The sequence below is a fragment of the Rutilus rutilus genome, assembly GCF_951802725.1.
Source record: "Rutilus rutilus genome assembly, chromosome: 3".
Classification (NCBI taxonomy): Eukaryota; Metazoa; Chordata; class Actinopteri; order Cypriniformes; family Leuciscidae; genus Rutilus; species Rutilus rutilus.
In genome coordinates this window covers 18,932,935-18,946,659 of record NC_140211.1, presented here as the reverse complement: position 1 = coordinate 18,946,659, position 13,725 = coordinate 18,932,935, and the positions used below count along the sequence as shown (strand labels likewise).

At 37.8% G+C, this 13,725-nt stretch overlaps 1 protein-coding gene across 3 annotated transcripts in view; it reads right to left on the bottom strand.

Moving 5' to 3' along the window:
• tspan18a (tetraspanin 18a) overlaps positions 1-13,725 on the bottom strand; it is a 29,419-nt gene that overhangs the window by 1,715 nt on the left and 13,979 nt on the right. Inside the window, exons 2-7 of one of the 3 annotated variants that reach the window (XM_084403908.1) lie at positions 13,602-13,677; positions 2,786-2,881; positions 2,056-2,250; positions 1,305-1,379; positions 1,121-1,219; positions 873-1,034 (exon numbers count right to left, since the gene is read on the bottom strand). In XM_084403908.1, the coding sequence (XP_084260034.1) occupies positions 873-1,034; positions 1,121-1,219; positions 1,305-1,379; positions 2,056-2,250; positions 2,786-2,848 (594 nt within the window). In that variant the 5' untranslated portion in view covers positions 2,849-2,881; positions 13,602-13,677. Of the gene's footprint in view, positions 1-872; positions 1,035-1,120; positions 1,220-1,304; positions 1,380-2,055; positions 2,251-2,785; positions 2,882-13,592; positions 13,678-13,725 lie in introns of all 3 variants that reach the window. The other 2 variants (XM_084403907.1, XM_084403909.1) reach the window with 2 other exon arrangements.

The window sequence follows — 13,725 nt, the reverse complement described above, 5'->3', positions numbered from 1 at the left end:
AAGCTTGATAACTACCTAATATTGACTGAAGTCATAAGCTTTTGAGGTTTTTGTAAGGTTTTGGATAGTAATGACTCAAGTGTTACTACATCTTTCTAAAGGAACTACTAATAATTTGGATCAGTATTCTAAAGTGAAGATCATGGGAACACACAAGTAATGACTAAAGTGTTACCAAATCCATCGGAAGAAATTACTATTCAAAATCTTACAAAAATCTAAAAAGCTTACAATGACTTCAGTCAATATTAGGTAGTTATCATGTTTTTCACTTTAGAATACTGATCCATTTTATTATTAGTTCCTTTAGAAGGATTACTAATGGGTTACCATTACCTTATATTATACATTGCATTATTAATATTAATTATCAACCTTAATATAGTAGTTCTTAGTAGTCTTCAGTGTCTTAGAAGTCTTAGTCTTAGAAGGATATAGTAACACTTGATTCCTTACTAGTGGGTTACCGTTACCTTTTATTATACCTTAAATTATGCATTATTCATGTTAATTATTAACCTGTAGGCTATATATAGTAGTTCTCTGGTGAGGTCTGAAAAAAATAGTAGTTACTGATTAGCTAGTGAACTACCACATTCAACTGAGCGCTATTACTTATTATGGTTAGTTAATAGTTACTAAAATGTTAATAGTGCGTTACTCATTTGTTCCAGTGTTGTTATTCATTAATGAAGGAACAGTATTCTAAAGTGTTACCAAATTACAAATGGCTGTGCCCGCTCTTACCTGAAAAATAAGGTGGATACCACGCCTCTTTTTCCTCCAATAAAAACATGTTTGGTTTTCTTCCTTCTAATCAACTGTAAACTACTTGATGCATGTATTTACTCATTTGTAAACTCATTGCTGACCTTGTTCCGGATTGGCATAATTCCCTTGATACAGTCCTCTTTGCTCATCATCAGATCGTTCCTCTGACAACAGACCTCTGGCACTAGTCTGCTGGGGTTCAGCCTTCTGAAGAGGCTCTGATCCTCAAAGTCTTCAGCACTGTTCACCCCACAGCAATCAAACTGTGGAGACACCAATAGTCAGTTAAACGTCCTGAATGCCATTATTGTGTAGTAGAGCTGGGTAGAGGTATTCAGTGTTATCGTACTGTGGTCATAATGGCGTTCCATGTGGAGGTAAAGACATCAGTGCTATTGGTGCCTTGGTAATGTGTTTTCAGCTCCTTGGTGAAGTAATCTCTGGTGAGCTGTTGATCCAAGGATAGACAAGAGTAGTGAGAGCAGAGGTATATTACAGGTGGCTTGATGAAATCCAGCTATAATAATACTCACATGCTCCCGGAATATGAACGCCAGAATGGCCACCGCCAGCTCTGCCAGGAATATGACGAGTATGAGCATGAAGAACTGTGGGAGAAAAACAGGATTCTGAGATATTTGAATCAGTAGTTCAGATGCCTAAATATGCAACAAATACGTATTATTAAGTGTTATTTTCCTGTTTATCACAGTAATGCTGCTTTGAAACAATATATATTGTATAAAACGCTATATAAATTAAGATTTTCTTTTTTTATGCTAAATAGAAATGCACAATATTAATATAATTCTGGCTGATATTGATGAGCCAATAATTATCATGTATATGTTACACACAATGATTTTTAATGCTAAATAGGGATGCAGAACATTAATAAAGCCAATTTTCATGTTATCACCGATATTAAAATGTTAATTATTTTGTCTAAAAAAAAAAAAAAAAAAAACACTAAAGAAAAAAAGAAACATTTAAAATGATACATGTGAATTTAAGCATTACAACAATAATATAATGAACATTATAAAAAAATATTTAGTTGGATATTTGCTAAAGATTACATTTAGTGTTACAAAATTTTTGTTAAATGTTTTTTTTTTTTTTTTGGATTAAATTTAAGTTAGCATTAGATGACAACAAAGGCAGTCTAAAATGTACAATTGTGGGAAATGAGCATTAAACAATAAATATACAATATTGACTGATACACATTGCATATTGACCTATACCAATAAATTATATCTAGAAAGAAAGAAAAGCCCATACAAACAGAAGGAGACATTTATTTTCTCGTATGGCTCCGCAGCAGCCAAGAAATCCCAGTAGGAACAGCATCCCGCCCAAGATCAAAATTGCATAGACTCCAGTAAACAGAAGAGGGTTTGCTGCCACAATCTCCCGGAAACCTGTCGGATCCACCAGCACCCAGATTCCCACCCCTAGAAGGAATGCACCTCCAAGCTAAAGGAGGAGAAAAGGGCTTAGTGAAGACCACTGCACAATATAAGCACACAAAATGTGATTTTATGATATAGCTATATTGATGCTCAGCTTTTCTATGGAACTGCGCATTTTCCCACAGCACTAGTGTGGCAGTAGGAAGTTCATGAGGCTGCTAACAAAACACTTCTGAGAAACAAAGGAAGTGCAATGTGGTTCATGAGCAAAACGAAGACAAGTTGGCGCAAGATCAATGCACTTTTTCATACCGTAACATTAATATTTGTTCAAAGTAGCAACTTGGATCATTCCGACTCTTTTGAATTACGTATTTTGTTAGGAAAGCTATCAGGAATCTGCACCTGCATATCATCAGACACTGTTTTCTAAAACAGATCCATCACACACTTCCAACCAAAGCAAATCATCGGGGAAAAAAATACAACTAGCATGATGTCACAGGCAAATCTTCACAGCCTACAGTGAGCCTATAACAACAGCCTTTATAACTGAGAGGTCCTGTGCCATTTAAGAGAAAGTAAAAGAAAGCACTCACAAAAATGAAGAAGTTGAAGATGAACATGAGGTACTTGATGCAGCTTAGACAGTCCCCCTCCATACTTGTGCCTCTTGCTGAAGGTTCTCCCTGCCCCTGAATAAACATCATGAGAAACAAAGAAAGCCATTACTGAAGACGCAGAAGTCACATGGTTCGTTTAAAGATGAGTCCATGAGTCACCGTTGTTAGTGACTGCTGGACTTTTGTGTTTTGAAGCTCATTCAGTGAGATCATTTCGTGAATTGTCACTTAAAATAATACATTGGCACTGACAAAACACACATTGAATGACATATTGTGTTCAGGCGTTCCAGATGAATAATGCTGCATTATGTCGTTCACAGAATGACTGGCATCTCCTGTAATCATATTCCTGGAAATGTAACACAAAGATGGATGTAAAACATTTTCTCAATAAAAACATTTCACACCGACTGGTCATGCATGTCACAAGCTGACTTGACGTACGCGATGAGTTGTTCGCGAAAAGGAAATATGGGGGAGGAATACTGAAAACGGGGCAGCATGACTTAAAAAAAAACACCATCGGGACTGCTGGAGCACATTTGTTCATCTTCACACCAGCCAGCTAAATAAACATGTCCTCTCAGCACTCCAGACCGCAAGCTGTGCCCCAAACCTTCTCTGAATTCATCTAAGCACTCTCGGCTCTTTTCTGCTGATATGCTCCAGGTGTTTTCAAATGGTGCTCCATCACCTGTGCTTCTTTAATGATGCAAATTTCCCTTTGCTCCGCTACGAGACAATAGAGGGTGTACGCTGTACAAAAACACTATTAGAGGGTGCTAATACAACATAATAAGAGGTCGAATTAGATTCTGGTTACCTGAAATTAATGATCATTTTTAGCCTTCCCTCCATTTATACTCAGTGTCCTGCTTTTCAGCTGTGTGATGATAAGGAATATTATGTTTGATGCTTTTTCTCCTTTTTTAGAGGAATAAGGTTGATGGTAAGTGCTCCCTCCGTGCAAAGCTAAAGTGTCCCTTGCAGTGCACTCTCTATAATTACAGGCCATTAGGGGAATTTAGGTTAATGATGGTACAGTTCTTCATTAGTGCACTGGGTCCGGAGCTCACCTCCCTCAGGTAGCTTTGATTGAGCTACCTCCTCAAAAACTGGCCCTTGGGATCAGGTGGAGCAGTAGTGCGTATAATAACATAGGGACTCTCATATTTTCTGCTTGCTATGACCAGTCAGTCTCACGGCTAGCCTTCTGCAGCTGTGGACCCTGTAAAAATAGCTCCGAACAGCTGGGCGATTTCACGGGAGCTGACGGTAGATGCCGTGGCAGCAAATAATTCCACCTCTCCTCTCACGGAACAGTTCTGGCATAATTCAATAATCCCTCCAGCCTGGTTTTCCCAAAGTAATTTCCTGTGCAACACTGCGAGTCAGTCAGGTGTTATAATTGGCAGAAGAGCCCCGCTAAACTCGGTTAACTTGCAGGTGGGTGAGCAATTTTATTTGTGTGTGTGGAAAGGTGGGTGGTTGGCCATATCAGTCTTCTTAGATTAAGACCACCAGCCTCAGAAGGTTAGAAGGCTCAGCCCACAAGTCTCAAGGCCATTACCACAGAGCCACAGCTGTCTTTTTCTCTAAGGTCTTTAAACCTAACCACAACAATCCAGACACTCCAATAATGGGCAAAAGGGTTATATTACATGGACCCTGGTTGATTTTTTTTTGTCTCTTTACACTCTGGGCCAGATTTACTAAACTGGGCAAATTAGCGTGAGATCCAATAGCACAATTCCACAAAAGCGCTGATGGGAGAGGAGAGTTAAATTAAAGAACACAGATGCAGCCGGATCAATTCCATAATGACAAATGCAATCTACCAAGAGCAGCGCAAATTAGCGTCTGATTTAAGACATGCTTTTTTTGGGCGGTAAATAATGACGCAAATACCAGTAAATTGACTAGCGCAAACCTTAGAAAATCACCTTGCATGATTCATTTATATGCTCGCCTCCCAAAGATTCTGCATCTGAAAAGGAAACTCCTACAAATGCATATGCAATAAGGTTGGCCGCAAAAATAAATGTCCACGCCTTTTCAATGCTAATTTTTCAATGCTAATGCGCAATGCGTGTCTTTAGTAAATCCTGTCAGTTTTTAACGCCAAAAGAGGGTTTGCGCTGGCACAAACTGTTAGTAAATCTGGACCTATGTATATCTTATTTACTTTGGTCATCTGTGCTGCTTTGCTTAAACCTCCTCTGAAGGGCTCCAGGGTCCGTTCAAAATGGTCACAGATTCTACACAACACTAATTTGCAACAATGAATTAAAATCTTGTCACCATTGACACCAGTCATTTTGTTATTATTCTGTGAGGTTGCGCAATTAAAGGCAGGGTAGGCAATTTCGGAGAGGTTAGCAATAGCAAGCTAGCTTTGAAAGCATAAGATCCCACCCTCCCTTCAGAGCGCTCTCAAAAGCCACGCCTCCTCCAAAACATATGAATGCGCACCCCAGAGCAGAGTCTTGCAAAGCGTCACGAGAGACGGCCTTTAATTACACAAATGTCTCAAAGCACATAAGTTACAGAGCTCTGACTTGTACCACCTGACTGCTGCAAATTCATTTCGGCATTTATAGTGTTGCCATAGAAATGAATAATTCCGTGTCTGAGGACGTGAACAGCTCCGGGTAGAAAACGTCACGGGTTGCCATCTCTTAATTATGGTAGTTATGGTGTGAACGCAGCATAAGATCATTGTTTTGGTTCAGGAGGAACTGTGAAATTAGTTTGCGCCGCTGGGTTACTGTCTACGGGTGCGTCTCAATCAACTCCCTAGTTCAGTAGTCAGGGCACTGATCAGGGAGACAGACACTTTAAGGGTCTCAATCGCGAAATCCTACCAGTGTACTGAAACGTTCGCTCCCTAAAAAGTTCCACTATGCACCCTGAAAACCAGGGAGCTTCGAACTTCACAATTCATTCAAAGGTAAGTTTACATGCAATCTAATAATACGTTAATAAACGAATTGATGGCTCAATTGGACTGAAAAGGATCGGTCATCCAGGCAAAAACACCAGTTATGCTTTGACAGTCTTGCAATGTTTTTTTCTGGATGCACCAAGTTTTGTTCGGAATTATGTAATACACACGTAAACAAATACATGAATCAGATTACAATGTTTAGGGTACATATAAACAGAACTTTCAGAATATGAAATTCAATTGGATTCATTCAGATTGATGAAAATTAGTGAATGTAAACATAACTAATGAAATAGGTCATTGTCACCATTATGGACTTTTAATTTGTCATTTATTGTTACCTGTTTCCTTTGTTCTACCAGAAAGACTCGGGAGATAAAATGATATAACAAGAGTAAATTTATTAATAGCTCAGCAAGCATAGTCTTTGGCGTAGGCCCCGTCCTTAGCAAGCAATGCGAGGGTAACGGAATCTGCAAATCCCGCCTGAAGATGAAGGCAGGGGCGCAGCCGACCCCCTGGAGGTAAAGGAAGGGACCATCCTGGTGGTGGTGGGGAGGATGGAGGGAAAGGACCATCTTGGAGGTGGTTGGGGAGGATGGAGGTAATTGGCGCCGTCAGTATCTGCGAACTCAGACGGATGTAAGTACCATTCTTTTATACTGAGAGTGTTAACACATGATTGGTTAGAAGTGAGTTAATTCATGACACGCTGATTGAGTCTTCCTGGCAGAACTTAACGCTAAGCTTACATTTCTAGTTTCCCACCACCTATCAATTGACATGGAAGTTCATTTAACGAGCACACTGTGCATTTAAGTTCCAGTCTCAGTCTCGTGTTTTACACGCTGTTACGCTGACCATTCTCTTCAGTGAATTACTTGTTTCTGTTTTATTTAATAAATACTTAACATTATTGAACTGATCTGTCTTCCTCATCATTGGACCAGATTGTGACAGTCATTTTCCGGGTTATATCCAGTTTAAAATGAATGGGAAACAGTTTCTTGTAATTAAAGATACATATTCACGTCAAAATTTTGTTGTAATAAATGGTATTCAAAACAAAACATTACATTTTAAATATTACAAGTAAATATTATTGGTCATTTGCATAGTATGGTCCAATTTTTTATTGTAAGAGCACCTTTGGGCACCCAAATTGACATGGTGACATGTTGGAATTATTATCAACAGAAATAAACAGATAAAAGTAGAAATTATCAAACAAACCAGACTGAGATATATATATATATATATATATATATATATATATATGGTACAAATAAAACAAGAATCACTACATAATCACTACATAAAAAAAGGAACTAAAGTGCTTCTTAATCCAGTGATTCTACAATTTGTCAAATAAAAAAGTCATTTGTCTTCTGTTCAGTTAAAAGTCAAATATCAACATATCAAATTTCACAGTCTTGGGTTGTTTTTTGCTCACTGAACTCAAAATCTGATCCGTCTTCTTAATGCAAAGGGACCTCTTGAACTGTAGAGGAGAAAACACTGCACTGTTAGAGCAGTAGATGAAAGTTAATGACCGAGGAGATAGTGGAGCAGGATTGAGCTATGATTTCTGCATCCAGCTAGAAGAGAACCAATCACACACTGCCTCTGCCTCTAGATAAATCAACCTGTCACAGCTGCCTGGAAGAATCGTAGAATACACATTGAGTATTTTCACACAGTACGTTGCCCTCATCCATCACAAGACAGCCTCCAACTGGGAGGTACAGCTCAGAGACAGACAGTATGGAGGATCTTCTTCATCCACTCCTCACACTGCAAGTAAACACTCGTTACAAGCTCAATGACGTGAGGACATTGCTCTTCAAACCATCTGTGCATGTTTGTCTCAGCTGACCTATGAGATCCAGCTTTGGTGTAAGATCTTTCCATCTGGTTGGTTTCTCCTGGTTGAGAAGTACAAACTGCTTAACAAATAATAGCATTGGGAAAAGATGTTTCTGATTGACGGATTTTCATGTTTTCTAACTAAAAACGGTGACAACTCTATTTTGGTAAAGGATGTCACACCTAGCCTACTGACTGCTTTTGGTGAAGTCTTGCTGTCTTTTGTCAGAGGTCTGTCACACTCACCGATTAAAAATGGAAGAAGGGTGTCAGACTAAATGCCTGCCTCTGACATTTCTCTCCGATTCCCTGTCGCAAATTGCATCGCCCCTTTTGGCAGCAAATCAATCTGTAGCTCAGTGAAAGAATACCACATGAACAAAGTATTGCCTGAATTCAGATGCAACGGTGTAAATGTTTACTGGCAGCTTCAGTGAGAATAAATAAATATGGACTGTTCTGGCACCACTTTCTTATTTCATTAGTCATTTAAAGGGATAGTTCATAATTTACTCACTCTCAAGTCACTCCAAACCTGTTTGACTTACTTTCTTTTGGTCCAGTGGAACACTAAAGGAGATATTCTGAAAAATGTCTAAAAAAAAGATTTTTTCAGTGAAAAATGTCTTGTCCAATGATGTTTTTTCATACATGTTTACAACATAAGGTTCAGTAAATGCTGACAGATTTTGCATTTTTGGGTGAAATATTTCTTTAAGTGTTGTTGCTGTTTATATGGACCTTTGTATTTGCTGAGAAATTGGATGACTTACAAACATGCACTACACAGGCTACTATTAGACTAACGTTTGCTATGATAAAAAAACAAATCATAGCATTTTATTGTAAAAGACAACCATTTAAAAGATTTGCATTCTACTGAGTGATATAAACCAGACAGCATGCTTTTAACTTTTCTCATCACTGTGCCAGCATGGGGGTGATTCAGTGGAATATATTGAACTTCAAACGCTACAGCACTGAAAGCTTTCTCTCTTTTGCATTTAAAAATACAAAGAGAGATATGAGTCAAAGTTAAAGCCTGATTAATGGACCCTTCAATGGTGCCAAACTTCTTTAGACTTTAAAATTAAAACTTCCCTCAACAGTTTTCTTATTGTTCACAATGATGAAAAGGAGGTGGAAACGACAATACTGAAAGACTGTTGAATGATTTGCTACACAATGATCAGACACTAATATTAATAAGCCAAATAAAAAGTCTAACTATATTGTCAAAAGAAGATCTATTGTAATAGATGTATGGACCTCTCTGTATCTTGTCCGCTTCACGAAACCATGATATTATTTGGCATGCATTCCTGAACTGAGACTGACCTAGTAAAGATTGTATTTTACCCATGAGGGGTCTTTCTTTTTCTTCCAGATCTTCATTTCCAAGCACCTGATACTCAGGTCAAACAGCTCTTGCGTTTACCTTTGATGATAAGTCACTGCACCAAATAAGCTCAAATGAATGGCATGACAACATATCAAATACATACAAAAATATATTATTTTCTTCTTATGGCTCTAGGAGAGAGAAAAAAATGTGGAGGAAAGATCCATATTAAAGAGCAGGAGTCAACGGCTGCTGTTCGAGGTGAGCTGAATGCTAAGCAGACGCATAAAGTGAATTTATAGGACTTGCCGCTTCTCTTTAGACAGTTACTGAAGCCCTTGGGAAATGGCTGTCTGACTTACCATCTCATGTGGCATCAACACATACATCATAACCTCTGTATTAATGAACCGCTCTCTGGCGCAGAACTCAGTCAATGAATGCTGCAGTCTCTCAAAGGAGTGTATTAAGCAAAAGGGCAACACTTAAAGGCAATAATTTAGAAAAAAAAGAGGGTTGCCTTTTCATTTGATAGCATTTTGTGAACGATGCAACACAAAAACATGCTAATGCATGCATCAGTAAACACAAGCCATTATTTATGTCTTTCCCTTCTCAGCCCAACGCCTTCAATCATACACAATCTCACCGCCTCTCCTTGGAGATAAAGCTCAGAATGTTTAGAAGTTCATGCCACTTACACAGTAGAAACAGTGATTCTTTTTACCAGTTTAGACGTTATTGTACTTAATGGTACCATATTATGCCCTTTTACAAAGCTTTGATTTTGTTTTTGGGGTCTTCTAGAATAGGTTTTCATGCTTGAATGTTCAAAAAACGCCTTATTCGTCCGCATAATTTACATTGTTGCAGCACCTCTCTTCCCAGTCTGTCTGTAATGCTTGGTTTTGTTCCTGTCCCTTCCTTTCAAAAAACGCAATGTGCTCTGATTGGAAATGTTTCGGAAACGTCACATCCCTTCCCATCCGTAACCACGAGTTTCAACACACTACTAACGCAACTCAACCAGGCCTCGTCGTTTTATACGTATGCCTTGGGTGGGAATTATTTAAATGAGGAATATTGTGAAGTGTACAATCCCGGAAGTAAACTCAACACTACAATGGAGGGGGTTCAAAAACAGTGCTTACTGATATAGAGAATAACTCCCTTTGGAGTGCTTTGTAACTTTGATCTTTTCTTCCGTATTGTGACGAAATGAGTTAAACAGATTATCTAAATAATTAGGCAGGAGACTTCATTTATAGACTTGAGCTTGCATTAGATTGTAAAAAAAAAAAAATCCGAAATGATTGGAAACGTCTGGCATATAGAGATTTGGACATTTTAGAAGCCTAAAATGTGTAGCTTTTTGTTTAAAAATTACAAGCTCAAAATTGTTCACATTAAGACGCATTTAGAAAACAGATTTTTGAGTTTTGTGTATGAGATGTTTTATCTAGCACGGCCCCATTGGTATTCAGGAGCCGTTACTCTGTTCCACACAAAATGCTATGACCTTCAAATTATGTGTTTTGACTCAGACGTAAGGTCAGACAGACAAAACTGATTTATTTATTTTTAAAGAAAATGAAACCGCTGACCCTAAAATACACTAGAGATCTGTGTATTGGACAGTCCTCTTAGTAGAAGTCCATAGCATGATGCTGTGAGGGACAAAACATGGTGGACATGTCAGGACCAGGCATAGCACATATAAGGCCTAAACAAGTATCATTTCATATGGACAGAATCAATCAATTTCAGACTATGAGATACAAATTCAGACAACTAATAGGATTTTATAAAACACATGCAATGGGTCATTAGAGATGGTTATTTCAAAGTTAATATCAGTATATAAGTAAATATTAGGCTATTGAGCAATTTCCCCAGCACACACAAACAAATATTTATATTCCTAAATTAGGCTCTTAATGGTGGTTCTCCATTTAAATGTCAAGGACTAGACTTGATTAGTGCCCGAGAAACATGCCAATAAAGTAATTATGGAAAAATCAACTTAAAATATGTTTGAATAAACAAATTATAATAATAACAAAAAATAAATAGTTTTCTTATAATTTAGGTGCATTATAAATTAAACTCTCTCATTATTTCTAATTGTGTCTATGACAATGGAGACAACAAGTAATAAGGACAAAAAGGACAGTGCATGAACATTAACATCCTCTGGGTGTTACCATAATGTTCCCAGCTCTAATTATTCTAAAAGGAAAGGAGGCTGTTAGTGTTGGAGGGCAACTGAGTGCAATCTGCGAACTGATAGACACTGAACTATGCTGTTCTTCTCTGTCTCTGGAGGATACCAGTCACAATCTGAGAGCAAGGCATCTGCCAGAAGACATCTATACTTTCAACGACATGCTGAGAATGATACAAACATGTACGTCAGACAGGGTGGGTGTCTGGTTCCCTCAAAAACAAGAGAATTCTAGGTTTACAAAATGTCCACATTCTAATAAACTTTCAGATTGCCATGACACACTTTCTGGCAAGGAACCTCAAAAATACATGTTTTCAGCCACGAAAACTGTGAAGCTGATGGAAAACCTTTAGCATTAGCTTTATTGAATGTCTGTTAACACCCTGTTGAGATAAGGTGATAGACACAGGGAGCCAGAGAGAAAAAAAGAGCAGAGCAGGAAGGAGAAGTATTGATTAAAAAAAACACATTAGAAAATAGCCAGCATGAAACCCCTTGCACCATCTGCTCTAAATACTAACAATAACATGAATGAAACAATGCAGAAGAGTGTTACAACACTTCAGACCGAGCCTTTGTTTTGAGAAAGTTTTGCACTTGCAAAGGCAGAGGAAGAAAGCACTATAGACAAAACAATTGTTAACAAAGGAAAAAGGCCATTTTATGTCATACAAATCAATAGATTAAATTTACCCTTGTTATTCTTGTACATTCTAGGAGCAGCTGAATATAGTAAGAAGCCACAATATACCCAGCATTAGAACAATATTTGGAAATGGAAATGTCTGAAGTTGCTGATAGCAGAAACCTTGCTCAGAATTAGACACATAAGTTCAAACTTTTAGCTGTAATTTTCCTTTTCAAGATTGTAGGCTGAAGGCAAATTCCACTTATAATGTACATAACTAGGAAAAATTGCATGTAAAACCTTCAGTCACCATGAAATCAAAATGAACAAATCTTTTTTCTTTTTTTTATGTTATGTTGTCCAATAGCCAGACGAGTTTCAATCCTTCCCCTCCAACCTTTCACTCACACAAAATGATTGCAAGTAGAAAACAACAACGATCCAATCAATTCCCAACCTACATTTTGTTCTCGTCCGAGAAGCAATTCCACACGGATATACGCCACAATAGGGAAGAAAAGACAATGGTAAGTTTCATGCCAACTTTAAAAGATAAGGAGGAGCATTTGCTATTATACTGTCAATATGGCATGATAAGCATTAGAGACAAACAATTGATTTTTCCAAGAAATTGTTGAGGGAGATGGAAAGAATGCCAAATTATATTGGGGAACACTGTGAAACCAAGATTAAAATAACAACCGATGGAGGATGAGGGTTTTAGATGGATAGTTGTAGCAAGGGTTGTCACTGAACCAACGTTTCAGTAGTTGGTACCAATACCAGTAAAATTTCACCCAGAAATTTTTATTTAAACAATTCATTTTTATTTATCACCATTGTATCAGGTTCCTGGTTCAAATGTGATTGCTTCATGTTACTCTTTGACTTGATTTTGAAATAACATGCTTCAATCAAGTAACCCAATCAAACAGAAACAGGACTTTCACTTCTCATCATTCTTTGCACAGGCTGAATTGGGAGAGTAAATGTTGAAATAAAGTGTTATTTTATGCATTTTTTAGCAAGTTGAGGAAATGGCAAGACTTGTTAACGTTTAATGTTCTATTATGTTGGTATTTAAAAGTTTCTGTCATGTTAGTGGTTACCATTGTGAAGTGCTGAGTGCTTGCGGCTGACCTGCTAACAAGAATTCAAATGGCTTTAGTAATAAAGCAATCACTATGGTAGTGCTCTGGATGAAACCAGCATCACTTCTAGACTGCCAACACTGAACATCACATGTGTAAAGAAAAGTTATATTTAGTTTATTGTTCTGAAGATCACAGAACTAATCAAGATTTATTGGGTTTTACTTGTTTCAGTCACGTGGAACCACTGTCCATGATTGGATCATGTTCAGTCAAAGAGCAATTTTTTTGAGTGATTCTCAACGCTGGAAAAACACGTTGTAAATAGAGACCCTTGACCTTCTTCACAAAGTGCTCACACAAATACAGACGGGGACATTTGAAAGTAGCTTCCTATCAGCGGGTACCAGATTAACCCAGTACACGATTCTTCCAGAACTGCAGAAAGGTGGGTGTCGTTACGTTTTTAAAATGTCAGAATCGACTTGGTACCATACTGGTACTTTTGACAACCCTAGTTGTAGCATTTGTGGTTGGGATACACAAATAGGATGTATTCACAGGTTTAAATGTGAGGTTAAAATTAAGAACCAAGTGAATGTTCATTTTCATGCTGACCTTAGTGACAAGAGTCAGATTTTGATGGTATGATTAAAAATGATAAAAAAAATCACCATACCATATGTACCTGTATATGTCTCTCCTTCCAGCTGATGGCAAGCGTGCTGCTTTTCAGAAATCTGCTTCACACTTCTTCTCTGAGACTGTGAATAAATGTGCATAAAACGAAGACAGTCATTATTTCATATGGC